The sequence below is a fragment of the Camelina sativa genome, chromosome 17 (genome assembly GCF_000633955.1).
Source record: "Camelina sativa cultivar DH55 chromosome 17, Cs, whole genome shotgun sequence".
Taxonomy (NCBI): domain Eukaryota; kingdom Viridiplantae; phylum Streptophyta; class Magnoliopsida; order Brassicales; family Brassicaceae; genus Camelina; species Camelina sativa.
In genome coordinates, this window is record NC_025701.1 from 32,368,633 (window position 1) to 32,382,406 (window position 13,774).

Here is a 13,774-nt window from a genome sequence, read left to right on the forward strand (position 1 = left end):
CCTGCCATGAACTTGAGATTCACTTCATAACTTAGAGCTTTCATTAGATAGTCTTTTGAGTTTGTACAAAAGGGTAAAACTCGTACCTAAAATTACAGTTGGGATTCAAAACTCTTCCTCCTTGTTTACCGTTGCAGCATCTCGGAAGCTTCGCCATTATCCCATCCAAGCACACACTGCAATTTTTAACCGATAAATCTTGCGTACATTGCACCATTGCGTACAATTTCATCTTCCCGAGACTTTCCTCCCCGGCGGCATACATGTAGTCTTTTCTGTAGGGCTTTTGTTCTTTCCTACTTGCTTTCTCCTTTAGCTTATAGAGGAGAGCCCTCGTGTTCTTGTTGAATAATTTTGTATCGCCGTTCACATCTTTTGCGTTGTACAAATAGAAAATGTGCTTGTTATCGATTTCCCCGTAGGTATAGATCGAAGAAAGGTCAAGAATACAGTTGTCGTACCATATTATTCTCCCTTTGTTGTGAGGACATAGTCTACGAATCTGTCACATATCAAGAACTATGTTATTTTGTACTTTGTTACATAGTTATTTATGCACTATGATCATTCATTTACCCCAGAGAAGGCGGTGGTAAGGCAAGAGCGACACTTGGATTCAGAGGTGTCTCCCCGACACTGGAACTTGGCGTAGATGGCACTACCATTACTACCAGCGCTTCCGCTGCCGAAACCGTAGTCTAGATCGGCACCAATAAAATCGAGGAGAACTTTGACACTGCTCTCGTATGAACTCTCCGACTTGTATGTCCCGTCACTTTTGATGCATACGTGTTGTAGATATGCATTGGTCTGGTTTAGGGACAAAACACTCTGTATAAAAGGGAAATGCAAGGTCACCACTGCCAAGATAGAGACTGAAACAAAACGTTTCGATACGGAGGAAGAAGACATCGTGTCCAGAGGACGGTGATCTTGTAATTAATTTATTAGATCAGTCATGTATTGAGTTGAGATGTTTATATCAGGAGAGAGTAGTTTTGGGATGGGACTTGGTATTTACGGCGAGGGAAGAGGATGACCAATGAAAATGTCAAATTTGAAAGATTTAAAAATATAAGATTACTCAATTTGTTCCAACCTTTATATAGCTTCTTGGTTTGCATCAACACTAGTACTAATGAAAGTGTTTATTGTTGTTTGCATTGTCGAAGGTGTCAACAGAACAACACCAAAACGAGAGTTTTTGGTTCCTGGCAAAAACGATGTCGCTTGGGAAAAGGAAGTAATGGGCCAGACAAATTTGATGAAGCCCATCAAGACTCAGACAAATTTGACGAAGCCCATCAAAACTCAGTCATCTCCTCCAACGGTATGATCACAAGAAGACAAAAGAAGAGGCAAGCAACCAGTCATTGAAGACCGTACGGAGATCAAGCTGTCAAACCGTTTCACCACCCTCGATCCATCAAGCTCAAGAGGATTGTGACATCTGGTAGAATACTCTAGAAGACATCTAGGGTTTATGAGGTTTATGGTTCTTAGTATAAATAAGATTGTAAAGAAACTCTTGAATGTTAAGCAATGAGAAATTAGAAAGCTTCAGTCTTGTTAAAGTGTTCTTACTTTCATGGTATTAGAGCTCATGGAAATCGCATCCATGGCCTCATATTCGGTTCCTTCTCTCAACATCTCAAACTGTGTTACGGTGACTCTTACTCAGAAGAACTACATCCTTTGGAAGAGCCAGTTCGAATCGTTTCTAGCTGGTCAAGGGTTACTGGGATTCGTCAATGGATCTATTCCTGCTCCAAACACCACGGCTGTTGCAACAAGTCTAGACGGCACTAGAACAGAGTCAACAAACCCAGAGTTCTCGACTTGGTACCGTACATATCAGGTGGTCAAGTCGTGGCTTTTAGGGTCTTTCTCAGAAGACATACTGAGTGTCGTAGCTAGTTGCTCTACTTCAAACCAGGTATGGATGTCACTCGCCAACCATTTTAACAGAGTATCCTCATCTAGATTGTTTGAGCTTCAGAGGCGTTTACAAACCTTAGATAAGAAAGATAGGTCTATGGAATCATATCTTAGAGATCTTAAGGGAGTCTGTGACCAGTTAGCCTCTGTTGATAGCCCTGTTCAAGAAAAGATGAAGATTTTCGCTGCTTTGAATGGTTTAGGCCGAGAATATGAACCCATCAAGACCACCATCGAAACGCTTGTTGATGGTTCCCCTGCTTTGACTTTGGATGATATAATACCGAAGTTGACTGGTTATGATGATCGTTTACAAGGATATCTAGCTGAAACTGCTGCGGCTGTAACACCACATGTTGCCTTTCACGTTTCTCAACCCTCGAATGAGTACTATCATCAGAATAGCTTTAGAGGACGAGGAAATGGTAACAGATCCGGTCGTGGCAGAGGTTCGTTCTCCACAAGAGGCAGAGGGTTTCATCAGCAAATCTCGTCTAATGGTTCTCAAATGACTCGAAGTGCATTGGTTTGTCAAATTTGCAGTAAAACAGGACATCATGCTCTCAAATGTTGGGATCGGTTTGATAATGGGTATCAGTATGAAGAAGATGTTCCAAGAGCTTTAGCTGCGATGAGGATTACAGAAGTTACTGATCAACAAGGCACAGACTGGCTCCCAGACTCTGGTTCCTCTGCACATGTCACCAACACTGTTCAAAACCTGCAGCAGTCTCAACCATACCACGGTAATGATTCGGTAATGGTGGGTGATGGTTCCTTCCTTCCCATCACTCACACAGGTTCAACCAGTATAGCTTCTACCTCAGGTAAAATACCTCTTAAAGATGTATTAGTTTGTCCTGATATTGCTAAATCATTACTTTCGGTTTCAAAACTTACAACGGATTATCCCTGTTCTGTTAACTTTGATGGTGATGGTGTATGTATTAATGATAAGGCCACAAAGAAGCTTCTGGTAATGGGAAGTCTGCATAATAATCAATACAGTCTGGAGGATCCAACACATCAAGTCTTTTTCTCCACACAGAAACACTCCACCAGTGACGAAGTTTGGCACAGAAGGCTTGGTCATCCGAATATGCAAGTCCTCCAGCAGCTTGAAAAATGCGGTTCCATCTCAATCAGTAGAATCACGAAGGCAGTGTGTGAGGCTTGTCAACTTGGCAAGAGCTCAAGACTTCCATTTTCTGTTTCTTCTTTTTTCTGCATCTAAACCTCTTGAGAGGATTCACTGTGATCTGTGGGGACCCTCTCCAATAATGTCTGTTCAAGGATTTCGGTTCTATGTAGTGTTTGTTGACAATTTTTCGAGGTTCAGTTGGCTTTATCCTCTTAAGATGAAATCTGATTTCTTTCAAGTATTTGTCTTGTTTCAAAAGATGGTGGAGAATCAGTTTGAATGCAGAATTAAAGGATTTCAATGTGATGGAGGAGGAGAGTTCATTAGCACTCAATTTCTGAAACATTTGCAAGACAATGGAATACAACAATTCATTTCTTGTCCTCACACACCTCAGCAAAATGGTTTAGCTGAACGCAAGCATAGGCATGTCACAGAGTTAGGTATGTCAATGTTGTTTCAGAGTAAGACTCCTCTAAAGTATTGGGTGGAAGCTTTCTACACAGCCAATTTCTTAATAAATCTCTTACCAACTTCGACTCTGCAAGATTCTATCTCACCCTACGAGAAACTGATTAACAAGAAACCTACTTACACGGCTCTAAGATCATTTGGCTGTGCGTGCTTCCCAACTTTACGTGATTATGCCTCTACAAAGCTGGATCCAAAATCTCTGCAGTGTGTGTTCCTTGGTTATAATGAGAAGTATAAAGGATATAGATGCTTGTATCCTCCCACTGGAAGAGTTTACATTAGTAGACACGTTATTTTTGATGAAGCTGTCTATCCCTTCTCAACGGTCTACAGAGATCTTCAACCGGAAACAGTCACACCATTGATGTCTGCTTGGCACAAAAGTTTTATACCGACTAATGCAGATATACAACAACATCCTACTCAACCGGTTCCAGATATCTCTTCAACACCAAGTAATTCACCAGTTCAAGAAGTTTTGAGTACACTTGCTAATGAGGAACGTCCTGAGCATACGACAAGCGACGACACCCCTCTATCTCAAGATCATACTCAAACAGTGCCATTAACTGAATTGACAGAGAGTGATGATGAAGAAGAGACAGCTCCTATCACTAATGAACATCCAATGGTTACTAGAGGAAAAGATGGTATTCGCAAACCAAATCCGAGATACGCTTTAATGTCTCATAAGGTCTCTTACCCTGAGCCAAAGACGGTCACTGCAGCATTGAAAGACGCAGGATGGACTGGAGCAATGGGGGGGAAGAGATGCATAATTGCAAAGAGGTAAACACATGGTCTCTAGTGCCTCTAGAACCAGATATGCATATATTAGGAAGCAAGTGGGTCTTTCGTAACAAGCTAAATGCTGATGGTACTCTGAACAAGCTCAAGGCTCGTTTAGTTGCGCAAGGATTTGATCAAGAGGAAAGAATCGATTACTTGGAAACCTTTAGCCCAGTAGTTTGAACTCCTACAGTACGGATGGTGTTCCATGTCGTAGTAAGTAAAAATTGGGAGTTGAAGCAAATGGATGTACAGAATGCTTTTCTTCATGGAGATTTAGAAGAAACTGTCTATATGAAGCAGCCTGCAGGGTTTATTGACAAGGATAAGCCGGACCATGTGTGTCTTCTCCATAAGTCGTTATATGGTCTGAAACAATCACCCCGAGCATGGTATGACAAGTTTAGCACATTTCTCCTGGAGTTTAGTTTTATATGCAGCTTATGGGATCCATCTTTATTTGTGTACTCCCGCAACAACGACATGATCTTCCTCTTGCTCTATGTTGATGACATGATCATCACTGGTAGTAATTCTCAGACTCTCACTCATCTTCTTGCTGAGCTAAATAAACATTTCCGCATGAAGGATTTGGGTAGAGCACACTATTTTCTTGGCATACAGCTTCAGTACTTCCCTGATGGTATGTTTATGTCACAGCAAAAATATGCAGGAGATCTTCTCGTTGCAGCTCAAATGCAAGATTGTGCTCCAATGCCAACGCCTCTACCTTTGGAACTTGACAAAGTCCCTGATCAGCAAACAGAGTTTTCTGAGCCTAGTTACTTCCGGAGCTTAGCAGGGAAGCTTCAATATCTCACTTTAACACGGCCAGATATCCAATTTACAATAAACTATGTGTGTCAGAAGATGCACAAGCCAACAACCTCAGATTTCCACCTGCTCAAACGTATCTTACGTTATGTCAAAGGAACCATTATAGTGATAGCGACTGTACTATCAGCGCTTATAGTGATAGCGACTATGATGATGGCAAAGTCCTCACAGCTTATAGCGATAGTGATTATGCAAATTGCAAGGCTACAAGAAGATCAGTTAGCGGTTTCTGTACTTTCATGGGGTCAAACATTATCTCATGGTCCTCCAAGAAGCAGCCTACTGTTTCAAAGAGTTCCACTGAAGTAGAGTATATGAGCATGTCTGAGATTAAATGGATGAGCTCTGTCTTAAGGGATCTCAATGTTCCGTTACATACGACTCCTGAGCTTTACTGTGATAATCTCTCTACAGTATACTTGACTGCAAATCCAGCTTTCCATGCCCGTACAAAACATTTTGATGTTGATCATCACTATGTTCTAGAATGTGTGGCATTGAAAACTTTAACCGTGAGACACATTCCAGGCCATTTGCAGACAGCGGATATTTTCACCAAGTCACTTCCTTACGATGCCTTCACTCGCTTAAGACTCAAACTTGGTGTTGGTTTACCACCTACACAAAGTTTGCGGGGGGATGTCAACAGAACAACACCAAAACAAGAGTTTTTGGTTCCTGGCAAAAACGATGTCGCTTGGGAAAAGGAAGTAATGGGCCAGACAAATTTGATGAAGCCCATCAAGACTCAGACAAATTTGACGAAGCCCACCAAGACTCAGTCATCTCCTCCAACAGTACGATCGCAAGAAGACAAAAGAAGAGGCAAGCAACCAGTCATTAAAGACCGTAGGGAGATCAAGCTGTCAAACCGTTTCACCACCCTCGATCCATCAAGCTCAAGAGGATTGTGACATCTGGCAGAATACTCTAGAAGACATCTAGGGTTTATGGGGTTTATGGTTCTTAGTAGAAATAAGATTGTAAAGAAACTCTTGAATGTTAAGCAATGAGAAATTAGAAAGCTTCAGTCTTGTTAAAGTGTTCTTACTTTCAGAAGGTAATTTACAAAAACAGAACAGAACAGAACCGAATCTTCGATGTAACCTGATCCGGTTTAATACCTTTTCCTTTGTGACATTTGTGATCTTGTTAAAATGTTAACGAATAAAAAACTCTTTCTACATGCATATATATAAAATAAAAAAGAACCACACAGCCATAAAAAACTGGCCATATGTGCCACCTCATAATCTCTCCATTGTGTTTTCTTTATCGTCTTCGTTTCACTCTCTTTCAAATTAGTAAGAAAAAGTATATATAAATTGTTGCACATTACACATTGTATGACTTCTCCTTACATAATCAGCACTAGAGTCGAACTACCATTCTACCACTACCAAAGCATAGTTTGGATCATATGACTTCTTAAACTTGCGTGCTACCATAAAGGGACCCTTGTATATCTTATAACTTTGTGTAACTTCACAACATCTGGCAGCGTATATTTTTTGATACATGTCCTCACTTATAAATTATTAAATTCTTCTATTTTTTTTTAAAACTATATACATTATTTTCATATTCACTAAATTTAAATGATATTTCTGTACTAAAAAATATATTGACATTTATGCAAAATTCTTTTAATAATTATATATAGATATCATTTATCAATATTTTATATAATTAACATAACATTATAATTTTGCATAGGTATCATTTATCAATATTTTATATAATCACCATAACATTCTAATTTTGCAAATAAGAAAGAATTAAATATTAATATTATAAATTTGGACAAAATAAATTTCCGATATTTAAATATATAAATATTAATATCAAAATTTTGGAAAATAGACTTTGATGGTTATTAAATTCTTTAATAATTTCAAGCTATAAAAATATTATAATATTATAATAAGTATTTGTTGAAAAAAATTATAATATTTGTTTCACAGTTTTTGTGCCAAAATATCAAATCAATTTATTCTAAAATAATTTCAAGATATAAAACAGTATGATATATATTTTTTAATAGAAATCAATAACACAATTTGTTGCATATTAATTATTTAAAATGTAACTCCCATGATGTTTTAAAAAAATAAAACAAATCTGTCATCATATAAATACACTTTAATGTATTCATTGCAATACAAGTTGTGTNTTTAAAAAAAAAAAAAAAAAAAAAAAAAAACACAAACAAAACCTTTGGTATATTTATTCTTTGAAATGTAACCGTAACTCCCATGATGTTTGACCAAAAAAACTGAAAAACCTCTCCTACTACTACAAATTTATCTATAAATAGCTAAACAAAGTCTTCATCAAACATCATATTCTACTTCTCACATAATTTTTTAAATTTTGTGATATTTAACTTTATATGATATTTGTAGGTTTTGAAATAAATATGTTGAGTAGAAATTTTAGAGCGTATATAGAAGTGAACATGTGAAATGTGGTTATTCATTAGAAAGAGTTAGATGAAGGTCTTAGGCACATAACACATTCTCACTTGTAAATGTTGTTTCGAATGCCTATTTTGTATATCAATGTTGTAATTTTTTTTTTCTTTTGATCCATTTGATAAAGTTTTTCATATAAAAATTTTAGTTTAAGATCATAATTTATAAACCATAATAGATTTTATATCTTAGTCACAATATTTATGCTACTTATAAACCATGCTATATTTTATACAAGTGTGTTTGTATGTATTACCCATGAAAATGAGTTTAAACAAATACTAACTGTTTCTAATACTGTTACTTTAAATTTATTCCTTAACGTTTCAACTGTGTTGGTATGTATTTATTAACTTTGTTTCCGATAACCATTTTCATAGTCCTATATTTTATTTATAGGTTATGACTTCTGATGAAAAATGTTTTGCAATGGTTTAGGGTTTAAAGTCGAGGAAGATTTGGACGTCTAGGTGATATATATCTCATGATATGGGTTTCCAAAGCCATGTGATTCTTCCAAATTCAGTTTTATTTTCTTACACATTTTTTCTTAATTATTTTCTTAAAATATAATCAACATCTATTTTTTTTCACAACATTATTGTTTGGGATATACTATGTATGCACTTATTTTCTCTTCTCATATGTTCTATTATTTTTCCTAGCCATGATCGATTTTTGATGATGTGATGATAGTGCTTACCCGCAAGCAGAGCAAGGCACTGGGATATGAATATGTGTGCAAGTTTCATCAATACACAATTAACAAGACTCACCTCTACCACATGTTTATCAAGTCGAAAGATCCAAAGATCACCCTAAGCTAATCCCAGTTGCATTCTTGAGAGAGACGGAGGAAAAGAGAGAAAACAACAATGTCTTGGAGGAGTAGGAAGATTTGAGTTATCTCTTCTTCCATCCATCACATGGTTTTAGAAATAAAAAGATTGAAGAAAAAAAAAATTATGTGGTGAACAATTATTTTATGTTCTCTTAGGTTACGTAGTTAACACTAAAAAAAGTAACTCAATAATACAATGGTATGTTTTTACTCTTTTCCGTTGGTCATTTTGAGTATAATACAACATATATATATATATATAAACAGAAAAGTATAACACAAAAATTTAAAGCAATTTTAATTTGATATAATATATATATATATATATATATATATATATATATATATTAATAAAAAGAATTTACCCAATTCTAAACTAAAATTCAGCTTGCATTTAGTATGTTCAATAGATATAAAGTATGTGATAAAAATATAGAAATATCTAACAGAGAACTTTCTTTTCCAAATGAAATTAATCAAGAAACAGAAAGAGAATTCTACTTTTAGAACACAAATGCATTTGAAGTTATTTGTATAATTTATTAACATTTAAATATTTTATTGCTAAAACATTCAAATTATAATAATAAAACTTTTCAGCATGTGTGAAGCATGGTGGTAATAGATAAATATCAAAATTATTTATGCTACCTTTAGTTATCTAATTAATGAAATTAATTATACAGAGAATGAAGGAAGAGCATGAGTTTTTAGGCAAAAGAAGAGGTTATTCGAGAAATTCAAGCTACTGTCTTGCATTTCTTGGAGGTGTCTGGTTTTAAAAGATATTGATGTTTTATAGATTATGTTAAAAGTGGACAAACTAGCACATAATGTCAATGCTTAGATGCATTTTATTTTATACGTAATCAATGTTTTTTTCCCAACGTAAAAAATGTTTGTACGTCTAGATTGTGCATCAAAACATGAAGTGTTATATATATTATGAGATACAAACTAAATATTTTAAAGTAACCTTTCATATTAACATTTTCATTTTAATGCTAACTAATCAATAGTCATTTATTTTAAGTGACTTAGAATATTTATTTAAAAATAAATAAATAACAAACATAAGATAATTTATGGAAACACAAAATATAAAATTTTATATATTTTATTAAATCTAATATATGTTAAAATTATTATAAAGTTATCTCGCGCATCGATCTACTTCTAATTCTTAGTATAGTAAGAAACAAAAAAAAAGTCATGATACAGTCATACACATGACTCGTCCATCAGTCGAGTAAAAAGCTCGAGAGGAAAAGTGGGATAATTTTGGAAATATTGATACTCTGCATCTTCCCATTTTACTTACAGTAGCAAGTTTATGCTAATAGTAATAGAAGCCACTTTTTCAGTTCACACAACTATAAAGGTAAAATGCACCACAGAGACACGGTTTCCTGGGTTACTCAATGGGGAAGAGAGTAAGATGGTGGCAGAAAAAATTAAAACCTATAACCAAAAATGGATAAAGAAGCTCCTAAGCGCGTGGAGTGGTTACGTTGGAAGAAGATGAGAAGAACAAGTAAAGGAAAAAGCAGAGAAGAGCCAGAGGTCATCTCTCGGCTATAAAAACAGAGAAGGAGTCACAACACAAATCACTACAAAAGAACATCACAGAGGTTCAAATAGCAAAAAAAAAACTTATATAACCTTTAAAGGAAAAAATAAATGGGGGTTGTGGCATTCGACTGGGCAGAGGGAGGCAACAACCAACTGACGCTTGTGATGAACAGAGACAATTGGGCAAACAGGCAAGTTTTAAGTTTGTTGAATCGACGTACGTTATAAGTTATAACAATGTTGGTGACTTTTATCTTATGGTTTTGTCTGATGGATTTAATAGGGAAATAAGTAGGGCGTATTGGGATGGTCTGAGTCTGAGTAGCGCGTCTTGGGATGGTCTGATTCTGAGTGGTCGGTGCAAAGATAATGGCGGAACGTGGTTTGCTATTTCTCCAAAAGGCCGAGTCGCGTTTCTCATGAGTAAAACGATGTTGCAAGACAAGGTTGATAAAGACGGGGGACCCGAGTTGTACCCCATTGCTTTCTTGAAGGTTTGTTTCATTTTTTTTATGGCTTTGCAAACATATATTTGGTTTGATCACGGGATTGTGCTTTTTTTTGATTTGAAGAGCTACATGAGTCCAGAGGAATTTGCTGATCATGTGACACGGTGTGAATAGGATAGACATGACAATGGGTGGTCTTATTATAGCCTTATAGTCGCTGACATGACTATGAATTCAATGGTTCATATCAGGAAACCCCATATACTTAGGCCTGATGTCTTGACTAAAACGGTTCCGTTTGGTGTGCACACACTTTCTCCTGACGGCGGTCTCGATTCCACAGAAGCTAGGGTAAATTATTTATCCAGTACAAGTGTTTCGTATATTTGTTGGTAGCTTTTTCAAACCCTCTTTTTTTGTTTTTGTTGCGCAGGATTTGTGCCTGAGAGGCTGTTTTAATCAGCTGATTGGTGTTATCAGACCACAAGATTCGGGAAGCCCTCTACAAAGACGGTTTAAGGATTTTGTTAAAACCTTTATGTGTCCTCCTGTGGAAGAAGGTCAACCAACGGTGTATTTCGAAAGGATGTCTGATGAAGAAGTACGAAACTTTTATCTAAACGTTTTCATTGATCCATTCTCCTTACGTACCATCGTTATAATTTACTTAAATCTCTTTCTTTTGATTTTGATTCAGCTTGGAATACCACGCTTTGGAACAACAAGTGCGACAGCATTGGCGGTGGAACGCAATGGGGAAGTAACGTTCTTTGAGAGTTACAGGGAAACTGATGGTCGTTGGACCGGGAAAGACTTCCCTTTCAACATGGAGTAGAGAGAGAGTTCCAAAGAAACATATCGCAGCATTCAAAATATAATTTATCAACAATTAATAAATAATCTTGTTGATGCTGCGTATAGATCTCTTTAATTAACATTGTTGTACGATTCAGGGAAACCTATTTCCTTGATCGCACTATATCTATAGTAGTCTAAGAAGTAATAAAAGAACATTATGGTTGGAATAAATTTGTTGGATTTCTAAAAATTTCCTTTGGCACAAAACTTAAAAGTGCACTTTATATTTTCTATTTATAGAATTCTTGAGCTGTTTATCTATAGTATATCTCACTTTATGTATATCTCAATTCCGGTGAGGACACTGACCAATGAAAATGTCAAAGTTGAAAGGTTTAAAACTATAATATTACTCAATCTGTTCCAACCTTTACATAGCTTCGTAGATTGAATCATCACTAGTAACTTAATGAAAGTGTTTATTGTTCCTTCCATCGTCGAAGGTAATTTATAAAAACAGAACAGAATAGAACAAAAACATTTATTGAGCGGGATGTGCTCTATAATGCAATTAACATACTCTCTTGGATAGTTTTGGTAATTACATTTAAGTACTTAGGTTAAATCGAGTTTATGTATATATATGGCTTTGCCTCCCACATTGTGAAATAAGAAAACCTTTATACCAAACTAGGTTTTGACATGGTATTAGAGCAATAACCTAAAATTTTAGGTTCTACGATCCTCTATTTCATTCCTCTGTTTTTTCTTTGTCTCTTTTATTGATCTAAGTATTTCCGATCTATTCTAATCGGTATACTCTTCCAATGTCAACAACGAAAGATGGAATTGGTGTGTCCGATGACTCATCTGTCACGAAGGCAACACGCACATGGGTTGAAGCAACACGACGACGCATAGATCCGTATGACTTGTCTTCGGGTGACAATCCTGGCTCTATCATCTCTCAACCACAACTACGAGGTCCTAACTATGATGAGTGGGCGATGAATTTGAGACTTGCTTTAAGAGCAAGAAAGAAATTTGGTTTGCGGATGGTTCTACTCTTAAACCAGCCGATGATTTTGAAGATATTGAAGATTGGTGGTTCTTGGAAATAATCAAATTGAAGGTCTTGATTATAATGATACGTTCACTCCTGTTTGTAAGATGGTCACTGTGCGATCTTTCTTGGAGGTCTCGGTTAGTCGGGATTGGGCAGTCCATCAAATGGATGATCATAATGCTTTTCTACATGGGAATTTGGAAGAAGAGGTTTTCATTCGACCGCCTCCAGGTTTTCAAACAACTGATAAGTTCCAAGTGTGCCGCTTACACAAGTCTCTCTATGGTCTTAAACAAGCTCCTCGATGTTTATTTGCTAAACTAACCACTTCCCTCCTTGCAAATGGTTTTATACAGTCTATTGAGGATTATTCTCTGTTCACTGTGTCTGATGCTACCGGTGTTCTTCGTCTTCATGTCCTGGTTTATGTGGATGATCTCATAATTTCCGGTAGTTCTTTGGCTCTTATTGAGGAATTCAAGACTTATCTGAGCTCCTGTTTTCGCATGAAAGACTTTGGTGTTTTGAAATATTTTTTGGGCATTGAAGTGGTTCGGAATTCATTGGGTATGTATTTATGCCAGAGGAAGTACACCTAGACATTATTTTGGAGACGGGTTTGCTTGGAGCTAAACCTGTTACTCACCCCATCGAACAGAATCACACACTTGCTTATGCAGTTGGTCCGCTGCTTCTGAATCCTTCTCGTTACCTTCAGTTAGTCGGTCGTTTGATTTATCTTGGTGTCACGCGTCCTGAACTATCATATGCGATCCATATTTTATCACAGTTCATGAGCGCTCCTTGTTCTGAACATTGGGATGCTGTGGTCTGAACTGTTTGCTATCTCAAGAGTTGTCCTGGACAGGGGATTCTCTTGCGATCCGGTCCACCACTTTGTTTAACAGCTTGGTGAAATTCAGACTATGCGACTTGTCCGTCTTCTAGCCGCTCGCATACTGCCTGGTTTATCCAATTGGGTGGTTCTCCTATTTCTTGGAAAACAAGAAAACAGGACACAGTTTCCCAATCTTCCACGGAGGCAGAATACCATGCCATGGCTGAAACTGTGAGTGAATTACTATGGTTGCGTGAGCGTCTTACGACTCTGGGTGTTGATTGCTCTTATACGATTCCTCTTCATTGTGATAATGAGTCGGCTTTTCAGCTTGGTCGTAATCCGGTGTTTCATGAGCGCACAAAACATGTTAGGAAGGATTGTCATTTCATCCGTGATGAAATTGTTTGTGGTGTTGTTGCTCCCCAACATGTCTCGACGCATCGTCAACTTGCTGATATTCTCACCAAGGCGCTTGGTCGGAAGGAATTTGATGAGTTTTTTCTCAAGCTGGGTATTTGTGACCTACATACTCCACCTTGAGAGGGGGGGGGGGG

The 13,774-nt window shown here is 36.8% G+C and overlaps 2 protein-coding genes and 1 pseudogene across 2 annotated transcripts; 2 read left to right on the forward strand and 1 right to left on the reverse strand.

Annotated features, from left to right (window-relative positions):
* Positions 44-912, reverse strand: LOC104760000 (putative cysteine-rich repeat secretory protein 10). The gene is made up of 2 exons (XM_010482859.1): positions 577-912; positions 44-502 (listed from the first exon to the last, which is right to left on the reverse strand). The coding sequence occupies exons 1-2, from the start codon at positions 910-912 to the stop codon at positions 44-46; spliced, it is 795 nt and encodes a 264-aa protein (XP_010481161.1).
* LOC104758627 lies at positions 1,479-3,264 on the forward strand. Its single transcript, XM_010481518.2, has 2 exons — positions 1,479-2,765; positions 2,897-3,264. The coding sequence occupies exons 1-2, from the start codon at positions 1,589-1,591 to the stop codon at positions 2,932-2,934; spliced, it is 1,215 nt and encodes a 404-aa protein (XP_010479820.1). The 5' UTR covers positions 1,479-1,588; the 3' UTR covers positions 2,935-3,264.
* LOC109129977 lies at positions 10,175-11,350 on the forward strand (annotated as a pseudogene).